The sequence below is a fragment of the Alternaria incomplexa genome (genome assembly GCF_024043165.1).
Source record: "Alternaria incomplexa strain BMP 0042 chromosome Unknown scaffold_8, whole genome shotgun sequence".
Lineage (NCBI taxonomy): Eukaryota > Fungi > Ascomycota > Dothideomycetes > Pleosporales > Pleosporaceae > Alternaria > Alternaria incomplexa.
Genome location: NW_026249857.1, coordinates 313,602 through 339,073, shown reverse-complemented (window position 1 = coordinate 339,073; position 25,472 = coordinate 313,602). Strand labels below are relative to the sequence as shown.

General features: G+C 52.9%; 9 protein-coding genes across 9 annotated transcripts; 5 read left to right on the top strand and 4 right to left on the bottom strand.

Moving 5' to 3' along the window:
* Positions 1-118: 118 nt before the first annotated feature.
* On the bottom strand, positions 119-3,929 carry J4E90_005919 (uncharacterized protein; the record flags this gene model as incomplete). The annotated part of the gene is made up of 3 exons (XM_051435470.1): positions 119-331; positions 389-3,636; positions 3,794-3,929. The coding sequence occupies 3 exons, from the start codon at positions 3,927-3,929 to the stop codon at positions 119-121; spliced, it is 3,597 nt and encodes a 1,198-aa protein (XP_051290328.1).
* A 1,175-nt stretch (positions 3,930-5,104) lies between these two features.
* On the bottom strand, positions 5,105-6,317 carry J4E90_005918 (uncharacterized protein; the record flags this gene model as incomplete). The annotated part of the gene is made up of 3 exons (XM_051435469.1): positions 5,105-5,470; positions 5,525-6,050; positions 6,103-6,317. The coding sequence occupies 3 exons, from the start codon at positions 6,315-6,317 to the stop codon at positions 5,105-5,107; spliced, it is 1,107 nt and encodes a 368-aa protein (XP_051290327.1).
* Positions 6,318-6,515: 198 nt separating this feature from the next.
* On the top strand, positions 6,516-8,666 carry J4E90_005917 (uncharacterized protein; the record flags this gene model as incomplete). Its single annotated transcript, XM_051435468.1, has 1 exon — positions 6,516-8,666. One exon carries the CDS (start codon positions 6,516-6,518, stop codon positions 8,664-8,666), a length of 2,151 nt encoding a protein of 716 aa, XP_051290326.1.
* Positions 8,667-10,311: 1,645 nt separating this feature from the next.
* On the top strand, positions 10,312-13,117 carry J4E90_005916 (uncharacterized protein; the record flags this gene model as incomplete). The annotated part of the gene is made up of 2 exons (XM_051435467.1): positions 10,312-10,585; positions 10,638-13,117. The coding sequence occupies 2 exons, from the start codon at positions 10,312-10,314 to the stop codon at positions 13,115-13,117; spliced, it is 2,754 nt and encodes a 917-aa protein (XP_051290325.1).
* A 193-nt stretch (positions 13,118-13,310) lies between these two features.
* Positions 13,311-15,014, bottom strand: J4E90_005915 (uncharacterized protein; the record flags this gene model as incomplete). The annotated part of the gene is made up of 1 exon (XM_051435466.1): positions 13,311-15,014. The coding sequence occupies one exon, from the start codon at positions 15,012-15,014 to the stop codon at positions 13,311-13,313; it is 1,704 nt and encodes a 567-aa protein (XP_051290324.1).
* Positions 15,015-17,194: 2,180 nt separating this feature from the next.
* Positions 17,195-18,340, top strand: J4E90_005914 (uncharacterized protein; the record flags this gene model as incomplete). The annotated part of the gene is made up of 1 exon (XM_051435465.1): positions 17,195-18,340. The coding sequence occupies one exon, from the start codon at positions 17,195-17,197 to the stop codon at positions 18,338-18,340; it is 1,146 nt and encodes a 381-aa protein (XP_051290323.1).
* Positions 18,341-21,599: 3,259 nt separating this feature from the next.
* On the top strand, positions 21,600-21,998 carry J4E90_005913 (uncharacterized protein; the record flags this gene model as incomplete). Its single annotated transcript, XM_051435464.1, has 2 exons — positions 21,600-21,753; positions 21,805-21,998. The coding sequence occupies 2 exons, from the start codon at positions 21,600-21,602 to the stop codon at positions 21,996-21,998; spliced, it is 348 nt and encodes a 115-aa protein (XP_051290322.1).
* A 1,239-nt stretch (positions 21,999-23,237) lies between these two features.
* On the bottom strand, positions 23,238-23,968 carry J4E90_005912 (uncharacterized protein; the record flags this gene model as incomplete). The annotated part of the gene is made up of 2 exons (XM_051435463.1): positions 23,238-23,246; positions 23,309-23,968. 2 exons carry the CDS (start codon positions 23,966-23,968, stop codon positions 23,238-23,240), a joined length of 669 nt encoding a protein of 222 aa, XP_051290321.1.
* Positions 23,969-24,630: 662 nt separating this feature from the next.
* On the top strand, positions 24,631-25,260 carry J4E90_005911 (uncharacterized protein; the record flags this gene model as incomplete). The annotated part of the gene is made up of 1 exon (XM_051435462.1): positions 24,631-25,260. One exon carries the CDS (start codon positions 24,631-24,633, stop codon positions 25,258-25,260), a length of 630 nt encoding a protein of 209 aa, XP_051290320.1.
* Between the last annotated feature and the right edge of the window lie 212 nt (positions 25,261-25,472).

Sequence of the window (25,472 nt, the reverse complement as noted above, 5' to 3'; positions counted from 1 at the left end):
ACCAATCGATTAAACGGAACAAATCCAAGCCCGTTGAGGGACTACCTAGGGATCAAACACGCTCAAATCTATGAAATCCAACGCTAGCCACCCATTGTTGAAAGTGCGTCCCCGCAGCTCACACTACTCCGTTCGCGGCCGCCTTGCTCTCAGTGCCGTTCTGCAAGACCTCATCCGCCTGCTTGATCGTAGGCACCGATTCGGACGGAACTACGAGCGACGCGCCGTTGACGACGCCGTTGGTGGAGTCTTGGTGCGGTGCTTGGAGGCCTTGGCGGACCTTCAGCACGCTGTCGACGATGACGGCGTCGATGCCTTCGTTTCGTTGGAGCTGTGTTGCTGTTAGTAAATGTTGCGTAAAGTGAAAGCCCGTGAGGGAATGACTTACCAGGACGTTCTTAGGATCGTTGTTCAGTATGCCATACGAGACGCACACCAAACCACTTTCCTTCACCACCTTGACAAGTCTCGGGCACATGACCAAAGGCTCAGCAGCGGTGACGACTCCCAGCAGATTCCAACGGCTAGCAAAGCGGATGCCTTCCTGTAGACTGGCCGCTCGCACATCGCCCACGGGCAAAGTTCCCGCGTCGGTAAGAAAGAGTACCGGGATTGAGGGCTGCTTGAAGGACAGCATCAGGCAGACGTCGGGGTTGAACGATGAAAAGATAATGTTCCGTTGGCCCATCCTGTCGTACACCTTCTGCAGTACTGTATCGACGAACTGGTTCAGCTCAACAGCGTACTGGTCCATCTCTTCATCCTCTGTCTCGTAAAGCATAGGGTACTTGAACTCGACGTTGAAACCGACTGATTCAGGCAGCTCATCGAACATGCGGTCGAGAGTCGTGAATGAGGACTGGATGGATGTGCCACGGTTGTTGCCCTTGAAGCCCTTCTTCATAAAGTCGCGGGTGTACTTCATTCGCTCCGCGAGCTCGTTCTGACGATCAGTGTGGATGTTGCGCTGTTTCGAGTTATCGACTGAGTATGATCGAAGTCTCCGGGTGTTGGGCTTGTCGTCTGTGCCATTCGCACCGTTCAGGACAGGCACAGTTTCTGGCGATCCAGCGCGAGAGGATCGTGGCTTCTGGCCCTCGCCGATGTGTAGGAATTGGTCCAATGTAAGCGTGTGTACGGGTGCATCGATACCAGTCTCGCTGACCAGGAAGTCATGATAGATAACCGGCACATGATCCTTAGTTAGCTGAACGTCGAACTCCACGTACTCGGCACCCAAGTTGGCAGCGGAAATGAAGGATTGAATCGTGTTCTCGCCAAGTTGTAGCGACGTGCGTGAGGCGGTGTTCTTTCCTAGACCGCGGTGGCCGATGACCATGGTCGATGCGGCCATCTTCTTCCAGTAAGTGTGCTGTTCTGTGATGGACATGCTTGGGTGGTGGAAAGGCGTAATGATCAAAAAGTTGAAGTTGACGGTGCCAATCACGTCAAGTGTCGAGGCAGCCACAATTGGTACCTTCATGTCTCCCTGGAGCGAGATGCGCTTAGATCCAATACTGGTCTTGATAGTCGACAACAATGCCACTGCTCGTCCCACTACACGCTCTTGAGAACCCGCATATGTTGGGATAATGTCGAAAAGTAGCTTGACTTTAGTGGCATCGCTGGTCATGAAGGTAATTGGCTCAGTCGCAATGTTTTCCTGGATGGGCAAGTCAATGACCGAGGGTTCTCCGTTTGCGCCAGACGCATTAACAACCACAGACAGAGCGGTATCGAGTTGCGTCGCATGTGCATCGGCAAGAGGGATATCGTCCAATTTCACGGCGGGCACATCTTTCCTGGCGTCCATTGAACCAAGGCTGACAAGAATCATTGTCTCTTTGGTTAAGTAACGATGGCCAAAGGTCTTCACGGGTTCGGGCGCCTTTTGAACAGGCGTATTGGTGTCTCGGTTTAGATTCTTAGACCTTCGCTCGTCAAGGGAGGATTGTGTAGGCGAGCCAGCTCGAGCAATACGCGTATCCTTAGGCGCGACAAGAGGCGGCTCTGTCGCAGGAGCAAGTTCCCCTAGTCTGATCGCTACCGCAATGTGACCACGGAGCGTGGCGTGCTCCTTTGCTGTCCAGCCAGAGTTGTCGCACCTCTGAAGATCAGCTCCGGCCGCGGCAAGAATCTCTACCATGGAGAGATGGTCGTCGACAGCAGCGATGAACAGTGGCGTCCATGCAAACGTCTTCTCAGCGACATCGACCTCCGCCTTGTTCACACTAGATCCACCCAGTAGAACTTTGGCGCACTCATCGTAACCGTAGCGTGCCGCCATATGTAATGCGGTCTCACCGCCCTCATCCCGATAGTTCACGTCCACACCCGCTTCAACCAGGAGCTTGACAATGTCTACGAAGTTCGACCGGGTTGCTAGTGTCAAGGCTGCTCCTGATCTTGCGATAGTCTTGCGGGATGTAAGGCGTTCTTCCGTGGTACCGCGCCAGTTTTCCGCATCGAGGAGGGCTTTCGTGGTGAGCGGATGTCCGCCCATTACGCTGAGATGCAAAGGAGCGTTACCCTCAGCATCCTGCCAGTAAGCGGAGTCGATTCCCTGAGCGACGTCGAATTGGCCCCAGTCTTGCATGTGCTTCATAACGACCTGGCAAATGACGACAAATCCATATTGCGCAGCATAATGGAGCGGGAATCTGCCATAGGAGTCGCGAGATTGAAGCGCGTTGCGTTGCTCAGCCTGGAGCTGATCGAGTAGGTAGACCAGTAACCGTACCGACTCATCGTTCTCGCTGAGTAATTGCGTTGACTCTTCTTCGGTGGTGGTGCAAGGGCGAGGTTGGCGATTGGGATCCGTCGCAGGCACAATGAAGTTGCGCGTCTCGCTAGAGCTCTGGAGAAGGGTTCCATCAGCACCAAACGTGTCGCCAGTCTTCGATCGGCCGATATTGATGACAAGTCGGTGGATGCAATTGCGCTTGTTGATGTCGTCTTCCTCATCTAGTGAGATAATGTCCTTGAGTAATCTCTCGATACATGACTTTGCCCGGCATGAGATGGCGCGTTGCAGGAAGTTCAGGAGTACTTGCTGGAACGAAGCACTCGAAATGCCATTGCTCGCAGCAGCTTCTGTGAGTTTCTGGTTGAGATCTTCGACCTTGTCGCCCCGAATAGCCGTATCCACAGCGTCGAGCAGGCCCGCGGGAAGGTGTAACGAGCGACCTGGAACTCTGCCCAGAGAGGCCGCCGAATGGGAGGAGCCCGTGTCATCGAACGTCTTGATGTCGCTCAACCCTGATAGCCACTCGTTGACTGCCTTCATATCCTGATTTAGAGGCAGGTTATGCGCAAAAGGCTTTGGGTTGACCTTCGACGCCAAGTAGCGCTCCTGCAGACAAACTGTCTCAATCTTTTTGTCCAGCTTCTTTGTGATCTTGATGAAGCCTCTACGATTCACCTCTCCATACCATTGAAGCTTCCGCATTGAACCGCGCAGCTCGAGCAGCGCACCCATGAGATCCTGCGCTTCATCCTTGTCGATGCCATCGGGCAATTGTGCGACTCGTCCGTAGCGGCCATGTAGAAGCCTCAATCGTCGTGCGTTTTCGGCGTATTTGCGGTTGTAGAAGTTGTCAACGTCTTCGAGGTTGCGATCGAGCGAGAAGAAGAACTCTGGGGTGAATGTTAGCCACGTGTTCTGCAACTTGAAGTTCGATGGTCGCAATAGGCTTGACGCGCTCGTGACGACTCCAAGATGTCCACAACAGCTTGGTGAAGCATAGCCATGGAGTATTTGGTATGAGTCTTGGCAGAGTTGATGTCTACTTACCAGCAAGATCTGGAGCCGAGCCATCTTTCGAAGCCTCAGCAGCGTTCTTGATGAGCTTCTTGAGGCCCTTGTAGTTGATATAAGACGCCGCCCATTCCGGGACCTGGTTCCTTGGTAGGTTGTGTCCGAACTTCATCCTGGGGGCGAAGCAACAATCGGTTGACAACTGGATCCGGGTAGAGCTTGATATTGAGCGCGAGGGTAGCTCTGAATCGTATATAAAACTAGCTCTAGGCAGGCGAGGGCGGCAAAAGGAACGAAATATAGGCAGCGGTAGGATTGAATGATCGGCAGGGCAAGAGCCAGAGAGTCAATTCCATGCGGCCTGCGCAATCAACGCGTTAATGTTGAATCTTTAGGGTGTGCTCGAGGCGTCCATTCTCATTGGAGGAGACGGAGCTCGACAAAAGCGCGCCTGCAACATGGTTAAACGGACTGTCAAAAGTAGGGAAAGCCGTAGCTCGAGGCAGGGGAAGTACACTGGAGCGGCGGAATCGCTGGTCAGTGTTATCGGTGCGGAGCTGGACGGGTGAGTGAAAGACGTTGAGATGAAAAGAGACGTGGTTGGTGCGTCGCAGTGATCCCCAATGACGTATGGCGACGGAGCGCTTTGTTCAGTCACTCCCGCCAGCGCGCGCAGAATCTCGTCTGCCTTTATACTCGCCGTCGCTGCAAAGCTTTGAATGTCTCGGTTCAGCGGTGGATCCCTGCCCCAATTATCACATCCTAATGCGTCACGCTTCAGCGCCTCTCGCATCGGCGGGTCACGGCGGTGTACCATGTATGTTTGTCAGCTTGGCTCGCGACGGACATTGCACGCGAAAAAGCTTCTTCTTGGCACTGCATAGAGCAACTTGTGCGAGTATGAAGCGCGACACAACTAGGCATGGTGCTGGTAGCAATCGTGAAGACTCTGGCGCGGGTGCACCGCGGGGCCAACATGGGTAAGCATACACGCGACTACCTTCCATGGCGGGATGCATGTCATTAGCAGTGCATGGAAGTGCATATGGGGGCACGGTAGCTGGTCCGGGTCACACCGCATCGAAGACTGATTAATGTGGATGGTGGGGTTGCATTGATACTGGCTATGTACTCTCCGCGCCATTATACCTCAGTGACTACACGGCACGTTTAAGCGTTGTGCTGCAGCTCGCTCCGCTCTGGGGAACCTGGCTTCTCCAGATCCCGCCCGAGCCATTAGACCCCTCCCGCTAGCCCACCCATCGAGCGCCAGGGCTTCCACGATAAGGACTAGGCGAATAGCAGGCCTAGGCTGGCCTGGAGATTATTCCTGGACCATCAGGTGGTTTACGAAAAAAAGAAGGCGTTGCCCTCGTTATCCTTCCGCTGCACCTTGGACAGGTCCTTGTCTGGTGCGTACTCTGTCCATGCGCTTGCCGGGAATATGTGTTTGTTGCGTTCGTACCACCGCCTGTCGACGACCTTGGTTATTGCTGGGTCTTCGCCGTAACCCTCGAGTTCATCGTCTGGTATGCTGGACTCTTTGCTCTTCTTCTTAAGGGGCTGAGCAAGCGGATCGTATGTAGCGGGATCTGCGCCCGCGTCTTCGTCGGTCGCGCTCGGGGTGGCTTTGGTGGGTTGCGCCGAGTAGTCGAAGATGGGGCCGTCGAACCCGGTGACCCTGTTGAACAGGAAGTGATAGATCTCGTAGTGCTGACACAGGGTTAGTTGGTCGGTCGATAGGTAGTCTCCAAGTTTGATACTTACATGCGGCAGGATAACTTCACCTCTCACAAGCATCAAGTCGTCCACACTGACCCTAGCCCAGTCTCTCCGACTCTTGTCACCGCCTACGCCTAGCTCTGCACCGACCTTCCTAGCTTTGTCTAAGAACAGCCATATCTGTTCGCCCTTCTTGATCCTGCATCGTCCACCTGGGACGTTGGTGCCATCGTAGAAGACGAATGGTATCACCACTTCCGTCGCCTTGACTGCGTCGCGCATAACGATGAAGTCTTGCCGCGCCAATTCTGCCTGTTGCGCTTCGCGTTGGAGGGCCGTCTTGGTCATGACGCGGGGTTTGAGGCCGATGTTCGAGTTTGCGCCTAGCTTCTTCTTGAATACTTTTGGTTCTGCTTCCGGGCCAGAAGTGTCTGCGGGTGTGCTTTCGCGTGGGGTGGGCGTCTTGGAGACATTGGATTCGGTGTCTTCGTCTTCGTCTATGCCAAATGATAGCTTGCCTTTGCCGCCTACTTTGCGCTTCTTCTTGAAGACGGGTTTTGGCGTCGATGCCCTGTACTTTGCAAATTAGCGAGTACTTCCTAATGAGAAGGGACCGCTCATACCCGTCTGTGGGTGTATTTTCACCCGAACTGATCGCAGTGTCGCCTCGCTCCTTCCTGTCCAAAGCGTCGGCGCGTCGCTTGCGATAGTCGTCGAGGTTGACCAGGCCGACAGTTTGCGCCTTTAGCAAGTCCTCTGCTGTCGCGGCCTGCGATGTGAAGCGGGGATTGCCAGACGCATCTGCGCGATCGCTTGAACTGGATGCAAATCTATCCATGTTGGCAGAATGATATGTGGTGGCTGCGACTGCCAGAAAGCTGGTGGTGGCTACCGGAAATGGGATGACGCGCTAGCAGCTCGTCCCGTGATTACGCGATTTGGCGCGGTCACCCGGAAAGATCCCCCCACTCCACTCCATGGTAGTCTCGCCTCTGCGACCCAAGCAATTACCTGAAGACACACGGCCTGAACAACCATGTCGCGCATTGTACAGGATTCCGATGAAGAGTCGGACGGCGATCTCGAGGGCGACCTCCCGCCGCCCAAACAAGCAGACGCGTCCAGACAGCCACTCAGCAATGACACCCACGGCACGGGATCCACCGGTAGGGCTGAGTTCACGGCACCATGGCATCAGACCGAGCTGACATGCAGCCCAGAATCTCTGAAGCGAGCCATTGAGAAGGCGCATCGGAACCATCTCCAGTCACAGCCGAGCCAGGAAGAGCCTCAGTCATCAGTGTCATTGCCTGAACATCCAAACAAGAAGAGAAAGACCATAGCTGATCCAAGTCCGCTCAAACCATTTAATGATGTGTCTGCTAAGAAAGGACCCGTCACGTATGGGAAGGCACCGAAATCCATCTTCGGTAGTTCACCATCATTCAACGCTCCACCTGTGGGCCGAGCAGACGTGACCCTCGAATCAACTCAAGAAGTACCATGGCTCCCAGAAGGTACTGTGCGCGACAACTACGCCCTTCACGAACCGGCCATGTTTCCTGAGCCTTCTAGTACCGTTCCCAACGCTACTATGACCCAGCAACACATCCTCGATGTTGTCAATGCACCACTCACGATAGGACAAGAAATCGACAGTGAACAACCTCGTTACATACCTCCACCAGAGCCGTCAATACCCTGGTCAGATCTTATGAAGTTCACGCCGGCAGAGGCTACGGAGCAGACCGAATCATCTGATCGTGACCCGCCTTCCAATGATCCTCCCTCAGCCACGCCAGTCCGGACGTCACAGGGAGGCTATGATTATAGCGCATCCCAACGAAGCAGGCGCGGCTCTGGTGGTCCTTTGAAAGGCAGCCCTTTGAGGAACGAACTTTCCCATAATGGAGCCGGTGACGCCGGCCGAAAGGCGACACCTGTTGAAGACAGCTCTGCCGATATCTGGGATATACCATCATCTGCACCACAGAAGACTCCGCGCGGTGGGCGCAAGGAAGTCAAGACGACACCTCGTCGTTCAAAATCCGCACAAGTGCCTGTTGCCAGCTCCGACGACGATCTTGCGACTATTGGCCTGCCCAAGGAGCAATACAAGCCACGGCCCAGCCGCTCGAGATCGCTCAAGGTTGACGAGGAGCAGCCCATTGACTATTCCGTCCGCCCCGAGAAGGCCAAAAAGGTCAGCAAACGACGACAGACGACGGCTACAGCCGATGCCAGCAACCCTACAACACCTGAAAAGGTCCGGCAGATTTGCGACATGGGATTTACACCTTCAACGACTTCTGGCGCCCTTAAGCAAAACAACGGTGACGTCATACAGACCATCGACTGGCTAGTCACTAACAATGTTGGCCACGACGAGCTTGCACCACCAAGTCCACCCAAAACCAAGCCGGTCATGAACAAGAGCGACGAAAATCCGGCGATGGACTCTGAGGCCATCCAAGATATTATGCGCAGTCTAGATCAGTATCAACGGGATGATACGCAGGCCGTTGCGCAGGACGTGGTTCATGTTGCGGTGGCGAATGATGCCGTACTACCAGAGCCTATCGACCTCACAGAAACTCCAACTTCCGATTTGCGCTCGCCTACGAAAGTTCAGGTAGTGATACCTAAGAAGTCACCACTTGCCGTTTCGAAGCAGCCTCCAAGCTCTGTCACTGCTTCGAATAAGAAAGCAAAGCGCAGGAAAACACCATCAGATCAAGCGGAGAGCGAACCTGCCGAGACGGCCTCTGTTATGCCTGAGGTCGCGCCCGCGAAGAAGAAGGCGCGTGGTCGTCCCAAGAAAGTCGCGCCTGTCCCTCCACCCGTACAGCCTGAACCAGAGCCATTGGAACAAGCTGTGGAGGTGGAGCATCAACAAGAAGTTGTACAAACGACCGAGCCCGGGTCCATCCCAGAAGAGATAGAGCAAGACTCTAATCTCACACGCAATGGTACCGGTGACGGGAAATCGCCAGACGCTACGAATACCACGACTGCCAGCCATTCAAGACCACCAGCGAAACCCTCTCCAGCTGCGGCGTCAGAGACTCCAGAACGGAAAATAAAACCTACAACTGCATCGCCAGCCAACACGGGCAAGGTGCCATACCGTGTCGGGCTGAGCAAACGAGCGAGGATCGCTCCTCTCTTGCGCATTGTGAAGAAATGATGAAGCACAACATACTTCTGCTTCTGCGTCCGCATCGTGATCCATGATACTATACCTCTTATCCAGACATGTACTTGAACTTAATGATACCCACTTTTACTCGGCCTTGCCGTCAATTTCCACCTCTTCGTAACATCGTATACAAGGACCAGCTGAAGTTTTTCTAGTGGCGCTTCTGCCTTAGCCGAACCACAGCTGAGCAACTAAGAGATGCAGCTATCCAAAGTCACTACCGTGGAGCTAAAGTGAACAGCGCAGCCGCTTAGCCGCTTCCTCGCAGCGGCAGATCTGTATAAGACAATCAGCTGCTCTACACTGTACTTACTGGTCACGTTGCCTTAGCGAACTCTCCAAACGTTTTACATCGCATTGCACATGCGATTTGTTTGCCGGTGGTTCATTGCCGCGCGCGGCATTATCGATTATTGAGAGCGGACGCCAGCGCTCGCTTCGAGCTTGGCAGTGGAAATGAAGGCCCTCAGGGGCCTCCTAGCATCGAATCGCGACCAGCGGACGACCACCGGGGCGTTCCCAATCCTGCTCTCCTGAGCTTGGCATTCAGGCGTTCGTCTTAGGGCTGGACGAAATGCGATTCGAAGTCTCGTCGTACGAACGGCGTGCATGACGATGTACCGTTACTGGTGCGCTGTCGCTTATTCCCAATACCACGGCACGAGGTATCGCAACGGCCGTTGACAACACTGACATCGCTGACAGCACGAATCACGAGCAAAGTACTTTCAGACTGACAGTGATAGACATCTCATCGAATTTGCGAGTGATATCCTACGGTCACCGATCATACCAGCAGCGAAGGCCTCAATAGAGCCCTCCAATTTCGAAGCTCTCTGATGGGTGCCGCGTACCGAGAGAGCCGAAAGCAAACGGCCTCTGATTCCTACGCGAGACGCCATTGAACGCCACATCAAGCCAACAACGTGAAAAGCACGATGTTTTGGTGATGCCAAGTACTCCTCTAGCCTGTTGTTGAGTTGTGCCCCGCCGGCGATCATCCCACTTCAGTATATCCGCGACGGGAGCCGGTCAGAACCAGCATCGCGGCTCATATATTTAGACCCCAGCGGTTTGATGGCTTGGCCTCGTCAGGAACAGGACAGGTTCGGGCTCTGTTATCCCTCTTCGAGATTGACATGTCCCTAGGATTTGGAAGCTGTTAAGCCTCCAGATCTGCCAGGCTACCAAGACATACCATCACATTGGGGACGCAAGATCATGTTGTAGCATTTGGTGGTGGCTTGTACTAGGCGCCTTCGCAGTTGTCTCAGTACCATGCCGTCTCCACACTCTCTTCGTATCCCACGAAGGTTTCCCAGGGCCGCGCTCTTGGCTGCTGATAATAGTGTGCTGACTTCTTCCAGTTAGTGGGCTCCACTCCTCGTAGCTACGCCGCCACGAGTCGCCCTTGGAGGTGCGTCTATGGCATTGTGTGATATAAGTACATCGGGCTTCTTCTCCTTACGCTCTTCACTCGTCTTGCTCGTCTTTGCACGCATAGCGACCGTCACTCGTTTTTTCTTATCGACTAATTCTAATTGACGTTACTGTCAACCACACTCGCTTTCACTATTACAACCGAAGTCGATTACAACTATTATACTAGTGCTGTAAACATTAATTCGCCAAGATGCGTTTCTCCCAAGTCGCTGCTGCCTCTTTGGTAGCACCACTCGTCGCCGCTCATGGCATGGAGGGTATGCCAAGGATCGTTGGTTTGCCCAGGCAGTTGAGGGCCAGCAACCCTCTTGCTGGCTACTCAGGCGGTCATGCTGCTGAGGCAGGACCCGTCATTCGTCCCCGCCAGTCCACCGATGGACGTTGTGGTCCGGATGGCGGCAACCAGAACTGTGCGGACAACGAGTGCTGCTCAAGCGCCGTACGTATACTGGATGAGACACTTCGTATGTTAAGCGTGGACTTACAGAAGAACAGGGATACTGCGGTACCACCCAGGAACACTGCCAAGCGCCCGACTGCTTGTTCAACTTCGGTCCAGCATGCGGTATGTCAAATTCTATACCCTGCACGATGGACCTGTTACTAATGTTATGAAAGACGCCAACAAGACTCCTGCTGGAGCAAGCACCCGTAACGACCCCCGCCCCCAGCTTGGAAGCATCCCCTACGGCGGTGAAGGCATCTACGTCTGCAACAACCCTGGAACCGTGGCAATCACATACGACGATGGTCCATACATCTACACCGAGGGCGTTATGAAGCTGTTCGAGGCACGAGGAGCGCACGCCACCTTTTTCATCACCGGTAACAACATTGGCAAGGGCGCCATTGACGAGAACTGGGCGGGTGTCATCAAGAAGATGTATGACAACGGCCACCAGGTCGCCTCTCACACATGGTCCCACCAGGACCTCAGTGCTATCACTAAGGAGGAGGCTTACGACCAAATGGTCAAGAACGAGATGGCTATCCGCAACATCATTGGAAAATACCCCACCTACATGCGCCCTCCGTACTCTTCTTGCACTGGAAGCTGCCAGGAAGTTATGGCCGATCTCGGTTACGTTGTGTCTTACTTCGACCTCGATACCGATGACTACAACCAATTGACCCCCGAGAAGATCCAGGTCGCCAAGGACAACTTCAAGAAGGGCATTGATACCCGTAACGAGGGATACTTCGATGGCGACAGGCTTGCTATTGGTCATGATATCCATCAGTTGACCGCCGAGAACCTCACCGTATACATGCTCGACTACCTCTACTCCCAAGGTCTCAGGGCTGTCACCATGGGCGAGTGCATGCAGGACCCCGAGGAGAACTGGTACCGCGACTCTACTCCCGCTCCTCCTAGCACCTCATCTACCCGTACTTCATCTTCCACTGTCCCCACTCCTACCGGCCCCACCTCCAAGGACGGCATGTGCGGTGCTGCTGGTGGCTCTCAATCTTGCGTTGGCTGGGTTGGCGTCGACGGTCTTCTCGGCGAGTGCTGCTCTCAATACGGCTACTGTGGCAACACCGCCGACCACTGCCAGACTGGCTGCCAAGCTGGTTTCGGAAAGTGCGGCGCCCAGCCCAGTGCTTCTCCCTCTGCTTCTGCTACCGTCACTGCCAGCGTCACTGGCCCTGTTCCTACTCCCACCGGCCCCACCACTACCGACGGATCTTGCGGTGCGGCAAACGGTGGCATGACTTGCATTGGCTTCAACGGTCCCGCTGGTCTGAGCGAGTGCTGCTCCCAGTACGGATACTGTGGAAACACTGATGTCTACTGCGACGCCGGATGCCAGGCTGGCTTCGGAAAGTGCGGTGCTCAGGCCGTCAGCAGCGCCGCTTCTTCCGTTGCTGCTAGCACCAGCCCTGCTCCCTCTTCCCCTGCCGATGTCAGCGCCAGCAAGGACGCTGTCTCCTCCACCGCTTCAAGCACCACCGTTGATGCTAGCTCGAGCGCCAGCCAGGTCTCCTCCGCAGCCTCTGCTACTCCCACCACCTCCGGTGAGAAGTCTCGCGATGGCTCATGCGGTGGAACCAAGGGATACACCTGCGTCGGCTTTAGCACTCTCGAGGGCGTGAAGTCTGAGTGCTGCTCTGCTTGGGGGTACTGCGGTACCTCTGAGGACCACTGCGGTGCTGGTTGCAACCCCGTCTACGGCAACTGCCCTTCGGCCTCTTCTTCGTCTGCTTCTTCTTCTGTTGCTGTCTCCAGCGCCAGCGAGAAGTCTGACTCTGCTTCCTCCACCGCGTCTATTCCTACGTCTGAGGCTATTTCTTCTTCCGTTGCCGCTTCAGTCTCTGCTTCGGCTTCTGCGTCCGTCTCTGAGTCCGTTTCCGCTTCGGCTTCTGCGTCCGTCTCTGAGTACGTCTCTGCATCAGTCTCTGCCTCTGATTACATCTCCGCATCGGCTTCAACCCCTGCATCTGAGAAGCCCGAGGAACACGACTCCACCTCCGTCGCTGCTTCTGCTTCCTCCACCTCAGTTGCCGAGTCTGCTTCCGCGTCCAAGGACAGCTACCCCACCAGCTCCGCCGTCTCTGAAGTCTCCTCCGCCTACCCCAGCTCCACCCCCGGAAACTCCGAGGCCGTCCCATCAAGCAGCCCGGCCGCTTCTTCCGCCTCTTCCTCCTCCCCCGCCTCCAGCTCCGCCACCCTCCCCAGCAGCGCAGCTTCCACCCCCTACGCCACCTCCACCATGACACCCACTCCCATCCTCCCCTCCTCCTCCTTCTCCACCGCCATCGTCCGCCCCAGCTCGACTTCCTGCTCCACCACCGCCACACCCACACCCACCAAGCTGCCCGTCTCCTCCAACGGAAAGTGCGGTGAGCATAATGGTGGCCAGACGTGCGCGGGCTACAAGACGCTGTTTGGTGTTGAGATGGGTTGCTGCTGCAAGCAGAGTGGGAGGTGCTCGATTGATCCTTGGGCTTGCGGGCTAGGGTGCGATAAGGGGTATGGAAAGTGTTGGTTTTAGGTGATGGGTATGTGATGAGTGTGCAAGGTTGAGGCCTTTTCTTTCTGTTCTGGATATACCTTGTTGAGATGATGAGTGGTTTGTTGTTGGTTATGTATGTATAACATGTAAAGAAAAAATGCATGATGATGAAGACGGAATGGGTACCATGAAGAATTCAGTCTATGTGGCGGTCATGTTCATGACGCATATCTCATTTCCTAGCCGCGCCAGACTCGGAGCGTCCCTCATCTCCGTCACTGCCCTTTTCTGCTACCATATCTCCAACCCCATTGTCGCCCTGCTTTTCGCCATCGCTCTTCTTCTTGTTCTCACCCTGGCCTGTAATCTTCCCGTCCTCGTCGACATCGCTATCACCCTCTTCGCTGCTATCACCCTGATCTACTCGGCCCTGCTCATAATGTCTGTAACCAAGAGCGTCGTCTGAACGGGGATTCTGGATTCCTTTCATAGCTTCCCATGCATCGCGAACATGTCTAGACCAGTGGTGGCTGTCAACGTCGATCCATATGGGCCACGGCCTTTGGTATCCTGAAGCAAATAGTCGCTCTTTTTTGTATCTGCCCTCCTGTCGCCAGACGCGCATCGTTGTGTCTAATGCAGCCATACTTGCCACAGATTCGCGGAAAAACTTCCTTCGGCTCTTGCGTAGCTCCTGGACTCCTGCCAGACGATAGCCCCAGCCAGAGTCCCAGTCTTCCAAGCTGAGCGACAGCTCAACTGTTTCAAGGTTAAAAGTACGGGCTACTTCCAGAATCGAGTCGATTCGTTCGTCTTCTGCACTCAAAGATACAACGTGTAGAGCTTTGAGACTGTCGGGTAGGTACTCTTCAGGGCGTGTAAGGGCCAACGTTTCCGCACGTCGATTGTAGACAAGATCATGAGTTGCTAGGAGGTGAGCGTCTACCTTCAGTTCTGATAGATTGGACAGGCCCTTGAAGCTGCCGAAGGTTCTCGGGGAAAACTGGGCGTCTCGATCCCAGTCGTTCTCGAACCAATGCAGAATCTCCAGGCCAGGTAAATGTGCTTCGATTATCTGGGTTATCAGTCGAAGATCGTAGTCTTTCCACTCACTCTCGTAGCTAATGTACAGTCCGCGGACCTTCAGTTCTTTGAGGTTGCCGACTTCCGCATACGAAAGAAGCTTCTCAAAGTCAGTTGGACTAGCGTCGACGTTCTTCATCTCCAGGATTCGTAGATTCGTATCGGGGCTCCGATAGGGAAAGTACATGATTCCAGGCAGGTGAGATCTGTATCTGTACTTTATGCTCAAAGATTGCATCCAAGGGAACACAGGTGCCGCTCTGCATGCACCTCCGCCTATACAAAGACTCTTCAACTTGCCGAAAGGTTTGATTTCTGGGCTCTTACGACGAGGTCTCCATTCATGTTCCAGGAGCTTCGTTGTGATCAATAGTGTGTTAGTCCTGCATCCGAGATCTAGGTGCTCGAGATCTGGGGCGAGACAAAGGATGAGAGCCAATGCGCCGTCGCATGTTTCTCCTCCGTCATAGATGCTACCGAACCAGCGAGTGATGACCTCCCAGTCCAGGTCCTTGCCGATATCATCGACCATGTCTCTTACAGTGGTGATGTTATTGAAGAACTCCCGGTAGTATGTATCGTTGCCGAGCCCGATTGGACGTGCGTTCCACTCTTGGTACAGTGTAACGCGTTTGATGTACTTTGCTAGATCCGGTCGGTGAACGATAGTGAGAAAAAGGACAGTAATCCGAAAGTACTGATCTTCATCGAAGACAAGGTCCTTGTAGAGGAAGGGCTCCGCTATCTCGCGGTAATACTTAGAGACTTTCGACATCGCATTGAGATCTTTCCTCTCTACCAACCGCCAAAGGATGTTCTCGTCCAGCTCCGTTGATAATCCTTTCATTGACATTCTGTACTGATTCCAGAGGGCAAGCTCAGAACTGCCAGATGGAAAGATAAGAGAGGATGGATTACCTACGTTCGCAATTTAAATTGAGCGAAGCGTGCTTGCAAGTCGCGTAACAAAGGTGGAAGGTTGTTTGGTTCTCATCACATGCTCAAACTCATGCGACCAAGGCGGTTGCTTACTGAGAGCTTGCTCAATTGTCAACCGACAACATAGTAGTATTGCACGAGATTGGGTTTGTTGACGGCCATTGTGTGGCATGTGGTCTCTCCGATCAGAATGTGAAGATACCTAGACTTTAAGGATTGCGATCTCTCATTTGATGAGGAGTACCTTTTGCGTATGTGGTAGTTATGTATTTCGGGAGTCATAAGTGGCTCGTCTCGCTCTGCGTCATCGCAGTACTATGGATGGGATGGAAGGGAACCAGAATATCGAATCGGTGAAGATACCTAGATGGCAGGGACACAACGTATCGGCTGTCGGATCCAATGCTAGAGACGCCGTATCATGTATGTTCACCCCGGATAGTTGGTCAAAACAACGTGAATGAGGTCTGGAAACATCTGTAGAAGTCTTCTTTAGCCGCTATGATGGAACGCAATGTTAGACATGCTGAACGAGGGTCCTGTATATCGAAGGACATATTCCCCAGACACTCGTCATGACCCTTGCCATATCGAACCCGACGGTGCTTCTAATGCATGCTGCGACTCTGAATCACCGGTCTGCTCGCGCGTGACTTACGATAGATCAAAAGGAGTCGTTGAGCTGCCAAGTTGTGGCGCCCAGCGTCGTACACCGAAGCAATGCTTGTCTATACAAGCCGGCGAATTTTTCAGGGGCCCGGCCGACAAATATATTGGTCGCAATATCGTTGCCGTTACTATAGCCGGTTCAGCAACACAACACAACACACGCGTGGACATCGAAAACGTCATGGACATGTCAATCATACTTACCCCTCAACAACCCGTATCGCCAGATCCCCAAGTCCTCCAGACTCCGCGCCAGTGAAGAAGATACGAGATTGTGACAAACTGCCCAGGTGAAAGTGTTGCCAGCTACGCGAAAACGTGCTCGTATGGCCGTCTCAGCAGGACGTATTCGTCGTTGGCGCCGCATCTCAGAAATATTGAATCGGGGCTATTTTGAGACTTAGGTGCATCGGTTAGCGCCCGGCCATGTGGGGATGTGGCTGGTGACCCATAAACCCTGTCATGTTTCGTGATGACGGGCTACAACTTTACAAAGCCAATAATCTATTCACCCCTCGATTGAACGGGCATTCATTTACAAAGACTCTTTTCATCCCACGTACTAAGAGAAGTTCTCGTTGACATAAGACCCTCACAACACCCTCAAGGTCATGAGACGATTCCGAGTCGTCCGGAAAGTCGGACGGTCAAGCCACATCAAGCTTGGCGCCTACGTCGAAACTCCCGCTGGCACATCACGGCACACGGCTATTGAGACCCCCGAAGCAGCCTAAACCAGGGGCGGATCACAACCTTCTCCCTGCGCCACCTATAGGAATGCGCTGCAAACATTACACGACCCCTAACCCCCTGTCCTTTACGGTCCAAAAGGCCAGAAGCAGTGTGGCTGAGTGCAGCACCACCACCGCCAACAATGGCGTGCGTTGGTGTGATGTGTCGCGCGTTTCGTTTCGTATATCCCTCTTTTTCTTTGCTGCCTTTGCGGCCCAGCTCACTTACCTTAGTGCCTTGACTCCAGTTCGAGCGCGCGGTTTTTCTGGGCTTAGACATACTTTAGCGAAGGTAGCTTGGACAAGCTTCGCGCCTGTTTAGAGAGAAAAAAGCACGACTTGTGGGCGGTGTTCGAGACTGTCCTGACTGGTGGTGCCGTGTAAGCGGAGTAGCGAGCGGCTTTACTGCACGTTTTTAGTATATGAGCTTGCGGAGCCCGCGTTTGCGCTGACCCTTCTTGATTTTTAGGTATCGTCTCTTTACATCGTCGAGTTTTGTTGCAGCATTGTCGAGCGCTTTCACGTTTCTTTCTTCTTGTTCGTTGCTGATGGCTAGGTGACACTCGTTCGCTATTCTCTTCACGTTTACTAGTCGTCGATCAACCGTGATCCTTTTACATATTCATATCCTTGTTTAATTATTCGGATACTGTCACTACATCTACGATACGAAATTCGAAGGATACCGTACGCCATGTCATACCTTCCACCACTAGGAGCCCTGCTCCTGCCTCTCACGGCACTACTCGCCCAGTCTGCACTCGCTGCCAACCCTTACACCAGCTCCATGAACGAGGCACCCAAGGACAACAACCCAGACTGCGACTGCTATGTCGTCCAGTCCGGCAAAGACTCGCAAACGCCAGAGTACTTCCAGTACTACCGCTTCTACGACTTCCGAAACCTCCCAGGCGCGATGAGCGAGTCACCACCGCTTCTCAACGATAGTCAGATCGCGGGCATGGCGAACACATGGCAGCCAGATCTGTTCAACAGCGATGCTTGGAACTACGATTGGGGCATCCAGAACTGGACCAAGCCTGCCACCGAAGACTTCCCCGTACCGATGAACAACTCCTTCGCGAACATCTTCCTCGGCGAAGAAGACTCCACATCATACCTCGCACTGCGAACGTCGCGTCTGGATGACTACCAGACGGCTGGAGAGATTGAGAACCAGCAGAAGAACCTCATGCACGTTTCGATGCGCATGTATGGTCGTGTTCAGGGTGCCAAGGGTGCGGTGGCAGGGTTCTTCACCTTCTTCGACGACGACAACGAGTCCGATATCGAGATCCTGACCGACGATCCTAAAGATCAGATTCGCTACACGAACCAGCCTTCCGTGGGCGAGGATGGCAACGAAGTCGCTGCTGCGTCTGTTGGCCCCACCGACCTCCCCCGTTGGGACGAATGGCAAACCCACCGCATCGACTGGCTGCCCAAGAACAGCTACTGGTACCTCAACCAGAAACAAGTCGCAGCAAACACATACTCCGTCCCCCGCGAGCAGAGTTTCCTCGTCCTGAACATGTGGGGTGATGGTGGAGAGTGGAGTGGCGAGATGGATGTGGGCGATAGCGCCGAGTTCCACATTCAGTGGATCGAGATGACGTTCAATACCAGTGGACCATATGAAGGAAAAAGCCAGGAGAACAAGAGGGATATCACCAATTTGTTTGGAAGAAAGAGAGCGGAGAAGGGATGTAAAACCGTGTGCAAGATCGATGACGTGAAAGAAGTCGGTACGCCTGAGGTTGATAGCGGTGCCATGGGAATGAGTGTTTCTTGGGGACTGTTGGCCGTTGTTGGTCTTGTGTCCGTCGTTGTCGAGATGTAGAGACTAGATGTGCATGAATAACTGTAATATACCCAAGTCTATATAAATTGCTGTCTACCGTGAAAAAACGTAATTAGGAGATACACCTGCATTGCTATGAAATACCATGTCACTCAACTGCATTATGCCCGCATTTTTGCTCTAGCACGTCCAAAAAAGCAATGCTCAAGTCTATCCCGTGAACAAGTTTGCATTTTACCAGTAATAATTAGGTGGGGGCGAAGCTTTCCAATACCCGTGGTCCATGTCATCTTGCATCTCTTCTTTGGTTTTACGAGGTACCTCGCACGTACTAACTTCAACGTAATATCGCCGACCACCTGGATAATCAAGATCTGATTTCCTGCAGTAAGCCAGTGGAGATGTTACTGGCGGTATACATCGTCTGTTGTTATACTTCGCGAAATCTTCGAGCCCAGAACCCGCCTTTTCTGGAGCAGCTTAGCTTCACGAATTTCGGGTCAAATGGAGATTGATGTTCACTTACCAGAGGATCTGTAGGCTATTCTCATGGTGAAATCGAAGGTGATGGGCTCCGCAGCCCTTGCCACGTCTTCTTGTAGGTTCACCAGGTTTCTGAGGTGGCGTTCAATCATCCCCCAATCCCCAGGGTTTAGTTGATGCGAATGGACGTGAATGCTCTTCAAATGAGGAAATTGCCCGCTTCGGAAAGCACTGAACAGACCTGCAAAGTATGGCCACAGATCCAAGGCATATGGCCTGTAGGGTTCGTCAAGCCATAAATGCTCAAGGGTATTTGGAAGAGCATCTTTCAAAATCGGCGATGTTTTTATTGACCACCTGTGCGGAAGATGGTAGCCGAGAAGAGTGTACGGATTGGCTCGTAGGGAGGTGAGTGAACTCAAGAGGGTGCCCATACGAAATATACCTGGGCTTTGGTAGAGATCGCGCGAATTGAGTGCCAACTGATCCCCAAGCGACAGAGTGACCAGACTTTCGGCATGTGCCAACAGGGCTGTGCCGACGTCTTCATAAAACTCGGTGTCGCAGGGCGGCCTTTGACATGGAGATACCACTTCGAATTCTGTGAGCACCTTGCAAGCGAGTAGCATTTTCGCAACTATGGAGCCGCTGAAGTGCGGGGACAGCAATGACAGTCTGGTGATGGACGACGTGCGATCAGGCCACACCCAAGGCTCTCCCATGAACGCGGAGTCATTGGTATCTGGCCCAATAGCCCACGAGCGTCCGGAATCAGTCTCACCACAATTGCCGATGGTTAGGTTGGTCAGGCTTGGAAGCAGAAACAAAGGTAGCGCATTACGAACCGGCCACCCGACACCGCTCTGGTATACGTCGAGATGAAGAACCTTGAGCCTCTCGAACCCACCCGCGTTGGCACTATGGACGATGCTGTTGAGCAAAAGACTGGAGCTGCCTTCGTCCAGTTGTGATTTTGGGAGCCGGAGCCAAAGCCGTTCCAGATTGCATGCAGCAAGAATATACGGGGTAAGTAGTACATCTTCTCCCAAGATAGCGCGCTCAAGAAGGTCGTGGTCAGAGGCATGTGCCTGATTGCTATTCATAGCCGGGATGAGTTCGCCGAGCCACTCGTAGCCTTCTGGCGTGTATTCTGGTACGTCGCTCACCCCTTTGTCAACATCACTTCCATCGCCATCCAGCATCTTCTGATGCCGTCTCTGATAGCGAATGCATTTTGCATCGTAAGTCACACGTTCCTCGACCTCTTCGTCATCGAGCTCGTTCTCGGGTCGCAGGTTATGCCCCGCCCAAAAATCGCCTACCTCAAAGCCGTCCTCCATCTTCAGTCTCAGATTCTTGATGTACCCACACAGTTCCACGTTCTTCAGAAGAGTACGTGAGAACTGGCGATAAGCCCGGCTATCCATGTTGCCTGCCCGCTCAATGGATTCGTAGATGAGCGATTTCGCAACATTTCTGAAGCTTCGGCAGACGCAACACAATGCCAGGAGGTCTCGCGAAGGAGCGGGTACACGTGGCGCAGAGAAGCATGTTATCGGCGTGTGCAGGAGACTGAAGATCTGGAGGAGCAGCTCGTTCGGAAACTCGTCCATGACTGGAAGACAAGACGAGAAACGTAATGCGCCTAAGGTGGGGATTGTTGACCTTAAAAGTCAGGAGGGAAAATCAGGCAGCAGTATGAGTCAGACGCGCTTACTGTATTCTCTTCTGCAGCCAAGAAGTCGCGTTCATGGAATGTCGCGTTTTCGGCTAGCTCGGTTTTCACGCGCTGCTCGCCTGTCATGCCCTTGCCGAGGATGCAGATGTTCTCCCACTCCCCAATCATTTGCGGCTTCTCGCTCAAGCTGCGTCAATTCGAGACTATTCTTCAGCTCGGTGTTTTCCGGTCGACTTTCAAACGCATGCGGCAGCTACGTAGAAGCCACAACGACCAAAAAAGTTAACGAACAACGAGGCGTTCCCACGTCCGGACGACTGAAGCGAGATGCGATCGCTTTCGCAATAGCTCGGCCGCCTCTGTGATGTGCGCACATGGCTTCGCGCATAAGACTTGAGACGAGAACCTCATAGCGTGTGTATTTGTTGCGCGATGCCAAAACGTGGCGTTCCCAGCTCCAGGCTGGAAAGCCTCCAGGGTCCATTTGATGGCCGAGAAGGCGGGGTGCCCGAAAACGTGGAGGGCAAGGCCGCGCCAAAGGCGAAGCAGTTTAGGTTCGGTAAATGTATGCAAGGGCGCAAGCGAAAGTGTGTTGATGCGTAGAAAGTATGAGTCTGGAAGTCACGATGTGGACCTGTCAGATGGTGAGGATGCTGGCCCGTCCCGCCGCCGTCACCTGCGTCTGGCCGATTAGGAAGTACCGAGAATCATTGCGTTCAGCTGCCGACGCGCATTCAGCGCACTTAGTCCCACCCTATCACTCCTTCATATGGATATAGGCGAAAACGACGCAGCTGGCTGCATGTTCGTCGCAACGACTCATGGAACCAGAGAGCTTCACGAGTGCTCCGCAGTTGTTTCGAGTTTGGGCTGGCTGACGCTGATGATCCAGAGCAAGCCATGTGCACAACACGCCTTGTTGGTTGGCACCTTTGCGAGCGGGGTGTCATGATAGGAATAGTCGCATGAATCTATGCCCAAGGCGGCGTCATTCATCATTGCGGAAGAGCTGAACTTGCGCAGTATAAAGACACCCTTCGTCCATCTATCTTCCCATCAGCAGCCGACAGGAACTCATCACTTCAATATCATCCACCCTCACAGCACTCAATGTACACACAGGAACAGTTCATCGCCATGCGTTCTCTCGTCAAAAAGGGTAACACCATCCATGTCCCCGCCCATTTCCTGGGTGGTGAGAAGAGCGAGAAGATCACCCTGAACTGGAGCCAGTGGCTAGGATCTCACAGTGAAGACTATTATGTCTGCAACTACACCGTCAAGTCCGGTGGTACGTAAGCCCCTTCACTCGCTTGGTGGTCTCAGACTGATCAGAGACGAGTAGACGACGCTAGTGGTCTCATCTTTGTGCAGGCCGACAAGGTTGATGAGTTCAAATCGAAGAAGACAGACGGAGAAGATCTCACGGTCACGGTCGACGAGTCATTCGAGTACGGACAAAACGTCGATATGACCAAGCGTTTCCTCGTGTTTCACAACACAGACAACAGGCCCTATCAGGTAATTGAGCTATGATGCATTAGCATGAAGACAACAAGTGGTTGACTTAGTACAGCACCGTTTTGTTGAAAATTGCCACACCCAGATGGCAGGGCACGCCGCCGACTACGCTAAGGAATTAGGTTTCGGTAGTGTAGCAGAATGTGGTGAAAACTTAGGCAAGAACTTTTTGGGGGATTACTTGCACAAGTTCTAGAAGGTCAAGTTTTGGGATACCAACAATCTTTTGAGCGCTACATAGTTTCAGAAAGTTCATAAGCATCGGCATTGTAATGGAATGATAGCACTTCGAGACACATATTGAACTAGCTTCATGCTACAGCTTGTTGTACTTCGAGCGGAGTTTCTATGCTTCTTCTTAGCTACTTGTAGCATACATCAATCCCTATTATCTACGTGAAGAGTCGACTCCACAGCCCACCATTCTTCGTGTATCGTATGCTCAACTTCGGCCAATTCATTTCACTGCCTTACTAGCCAATTTATCGGTACCTGAGATCGCGCCGACAAAAACCGCTTTGCGATCTTCCAAAGTTTCCAGTGTTACGCAAGTAATAATCCCAGTTGATATGCTCTGCTACAAAGCCGGGACCACACAGCAGTATCGATTCGCAACCTTCTTCTTGTCGATAGATTCGCAATGACGTGCCAACGTCGTTCAAAGCAGACACCAATTCAAGAAGGAACTTTTTCATGCTGTCCTGATAATTCCGGGGGGACCAAATTTCCATGTCAAGAAACAGGTCAAAGGTCGAAAGACCAAGAGATGTGGCAGTCGTAAGGATATAGTTGCGCGAGGGAGACACTTTGGAGGCCTCCTCTAGGTCATGTAGCAACCAACGCGGCACTCCCGTGATTTTGAGGGTCTTTAAACTCTCCGGGAAGAAATTCGTGGGGTGAAGAAGATGCGCGGGTGGATCGTAGATGTTGCCACTGTTTGATCGTATGTAGTTGCAGCCGAGGACGAGTTCTTCCAATTCATTGAGACCTGCGAATCGACCGAATGGTTGGTACACCTGGTACTGTTTTCCTTTTCCTTCTCCGGTCCATCCGAGAGTCTTGAGTGATGGAAGGAGGTGCTGCAATAGGTCGCTTAATCTGCGGTAGTCGTACATGTTCCCTTCCACGAAGTGGATATTTCCCATCTTCAGGTGCTCTATACCATGCATTTCCGGCAATGCTAACATGCGATGGAGCTGATCCGTTTGCAAAGTGATATGCCGCAATTCCAGGTTACGCAAGATTGCAATCCTTTTAGACCCTCTGTATGACCACTGCAGGTCATGGTGGGAACCATTATCGCAGGAACTCCGGTCGCCGCTGACCTTCAGGGTCTGGACAGGTGCCAATATTGGAATAGACGCATCGTTACCAACGACTACCTCTAGGCTCTTCAACCTTTTCAAAGGCCAGACTCCCAAGGACGCGCTTTTGGTGAGTCTTTGCCAGCGTGCGGGGCAGACGGCTTCGATGATCGCAGAACTCATGTTCATCAGCCGGAGGTGTTCGAGGTTGGTTGCGAGACAGAGTATGAGAGCCAGCGAAGCATCTATAGTCCAAATCTCTCTGGACACATTGTAGTACCACGTCACGTCAAACAGAGGCTCTTTCAATGGGTACGCAAGGTCCCTGAGAGCCTTCTGTACCTCTGATGACTTTTTGGAGAGGTCTTTGCTGACCTTCTCGATGGTATTGTTCGGATCGTAGTAGCTAAGATAGTGAAGGTCTGCTTCCCATTGCTCGTTAGCAATATCGAAGGCGAAGCTCCGGATGTGCTGTGAGAGCTCTCTGCGGCTGATAAGAGTCAGTAGAAGACGTGGTACGGAGAGGATGTTCGAACTGCGTACTTGGACGTTCCCGTAAAGATACGGCTCCGCTATTTTGCGATAGTACTTGTTCGTAAGCGTCAGGTTGTGAAGGGCGTGATGCGGGAGGTATTGTATGATCATCTCGTCGATTTCAGTGGAAAGGTCCGAGAGCGACATGGTTGGGTAGGGATTGCGGTCGAGAGGTAATGTTGCGGAGATGTTGGAAGAATCTTTTGGTCGTTTCGTGCCTCTAGAGAGTGTGTTGCCTTTGCGTAGAAGGTATGGAAAAATATGTGTCTTTGTAGGTGCAAGACCTTTCCGATGAGAATTTATATATTCTCGTTCCAAGGTTCTTCTAGGCACCAGCAGCTGCACATGACTGGAGTAAATTCTGGTTGAGATGTTGTCGACACGTCATCGGAACCGAAGTTCGAGAATGAGTCGAAGCGCAACTCCAAGACCGACGTGTGATACTCGCTATCCCTAACTCGGGCGAGCCTTCTCACCGGGGCACGTACCCGAGAATGAGGGTGAGCGCGTGTAAGAAGGTCCGTGTCCCTAATACAGCAGGTGCGTCCGTTCCAGTATCGCTCCTTCCACTAGCAACGCGCAGGTCATTTCGCAAACTACCACTGACCAGATCTCTAAAGATTTCCAGCTCATCCTCATACACCGCCGGCGCGCAGTCGCGACATATCACTCGTTCTCGCGACTCATCGGCAATAAGCCATTCGCGACTTCCGAAGTCAATACTACACCCATCCAATCAGGTGCTCTCGCGTGAGAAGTATCATCAACACAAGGAACTTCCTGCTCTCGCTCTCCCTTACTCGCCCACTATGGACCGTCTCTCAACCGAGCTAGGCGAAAAGATCATCCAGCACCTAGTCGGAAAGGAAGCATCGGCTCTTTCGATGACATCAAAGTACTATCGATCGCTTGCGGAACCACAGCTCTACCGAGAGCTCAATTTCTCGACCAAGCAATGCATAGACTTGATGTTGTTGTTTGAGACGCTTGTTGATCGTCAAGACCTCGCAAAGCACATTCGTTCCTTCACTATGACCATGAACGGATCGCCAAAGTTTACCTGGATCTTCGACGCTATCTTCGCCCCCCGCTTCCGGAGTAAGATGAATGAGTACGAGCAGGTTATCAGGGAAGTTATTCCATCATCGTCAAGAGGTCGAGCCAGGCAATGGCTTGATCAGTTGTGTCCAGATCAGATGTATCCAGGAGAGCCTATGATCGACGGACAGCTCGCGGTTATTGTCTCTCTTGCCGAGAACATGGAGCATCTGATACTAGATTTTGTCTACCTTTCTAGTGTTCCGATCACCGGGTCAGTCCTCGAAATGTCCTGGGGCAAAGTCAGTGGCGCCGCTCTGAGTAGCGGAGGATACAAGGGAACCGCCTGGAGGTTTAGCAAAGGCTCCGCCAAGCGTGCGGAGGGCCACATACCCTCTTGAGATGGAAGCGAATGGTCTATAGCGGACTGACGTTTGGTGCGAGGCCGATAGAACGGAGAGACATTTGGGACGGAGATGATGCATTTGGGACACGCTGCTTTTCCTACTATTCAACGCCGAAGTGTGGCATTAGAACAGACATCTTGGTCGTAGCAAATACGATAGGACTAAGGCATTGCTGAAGAATGTGAATGGGACATATGATGTCAGGA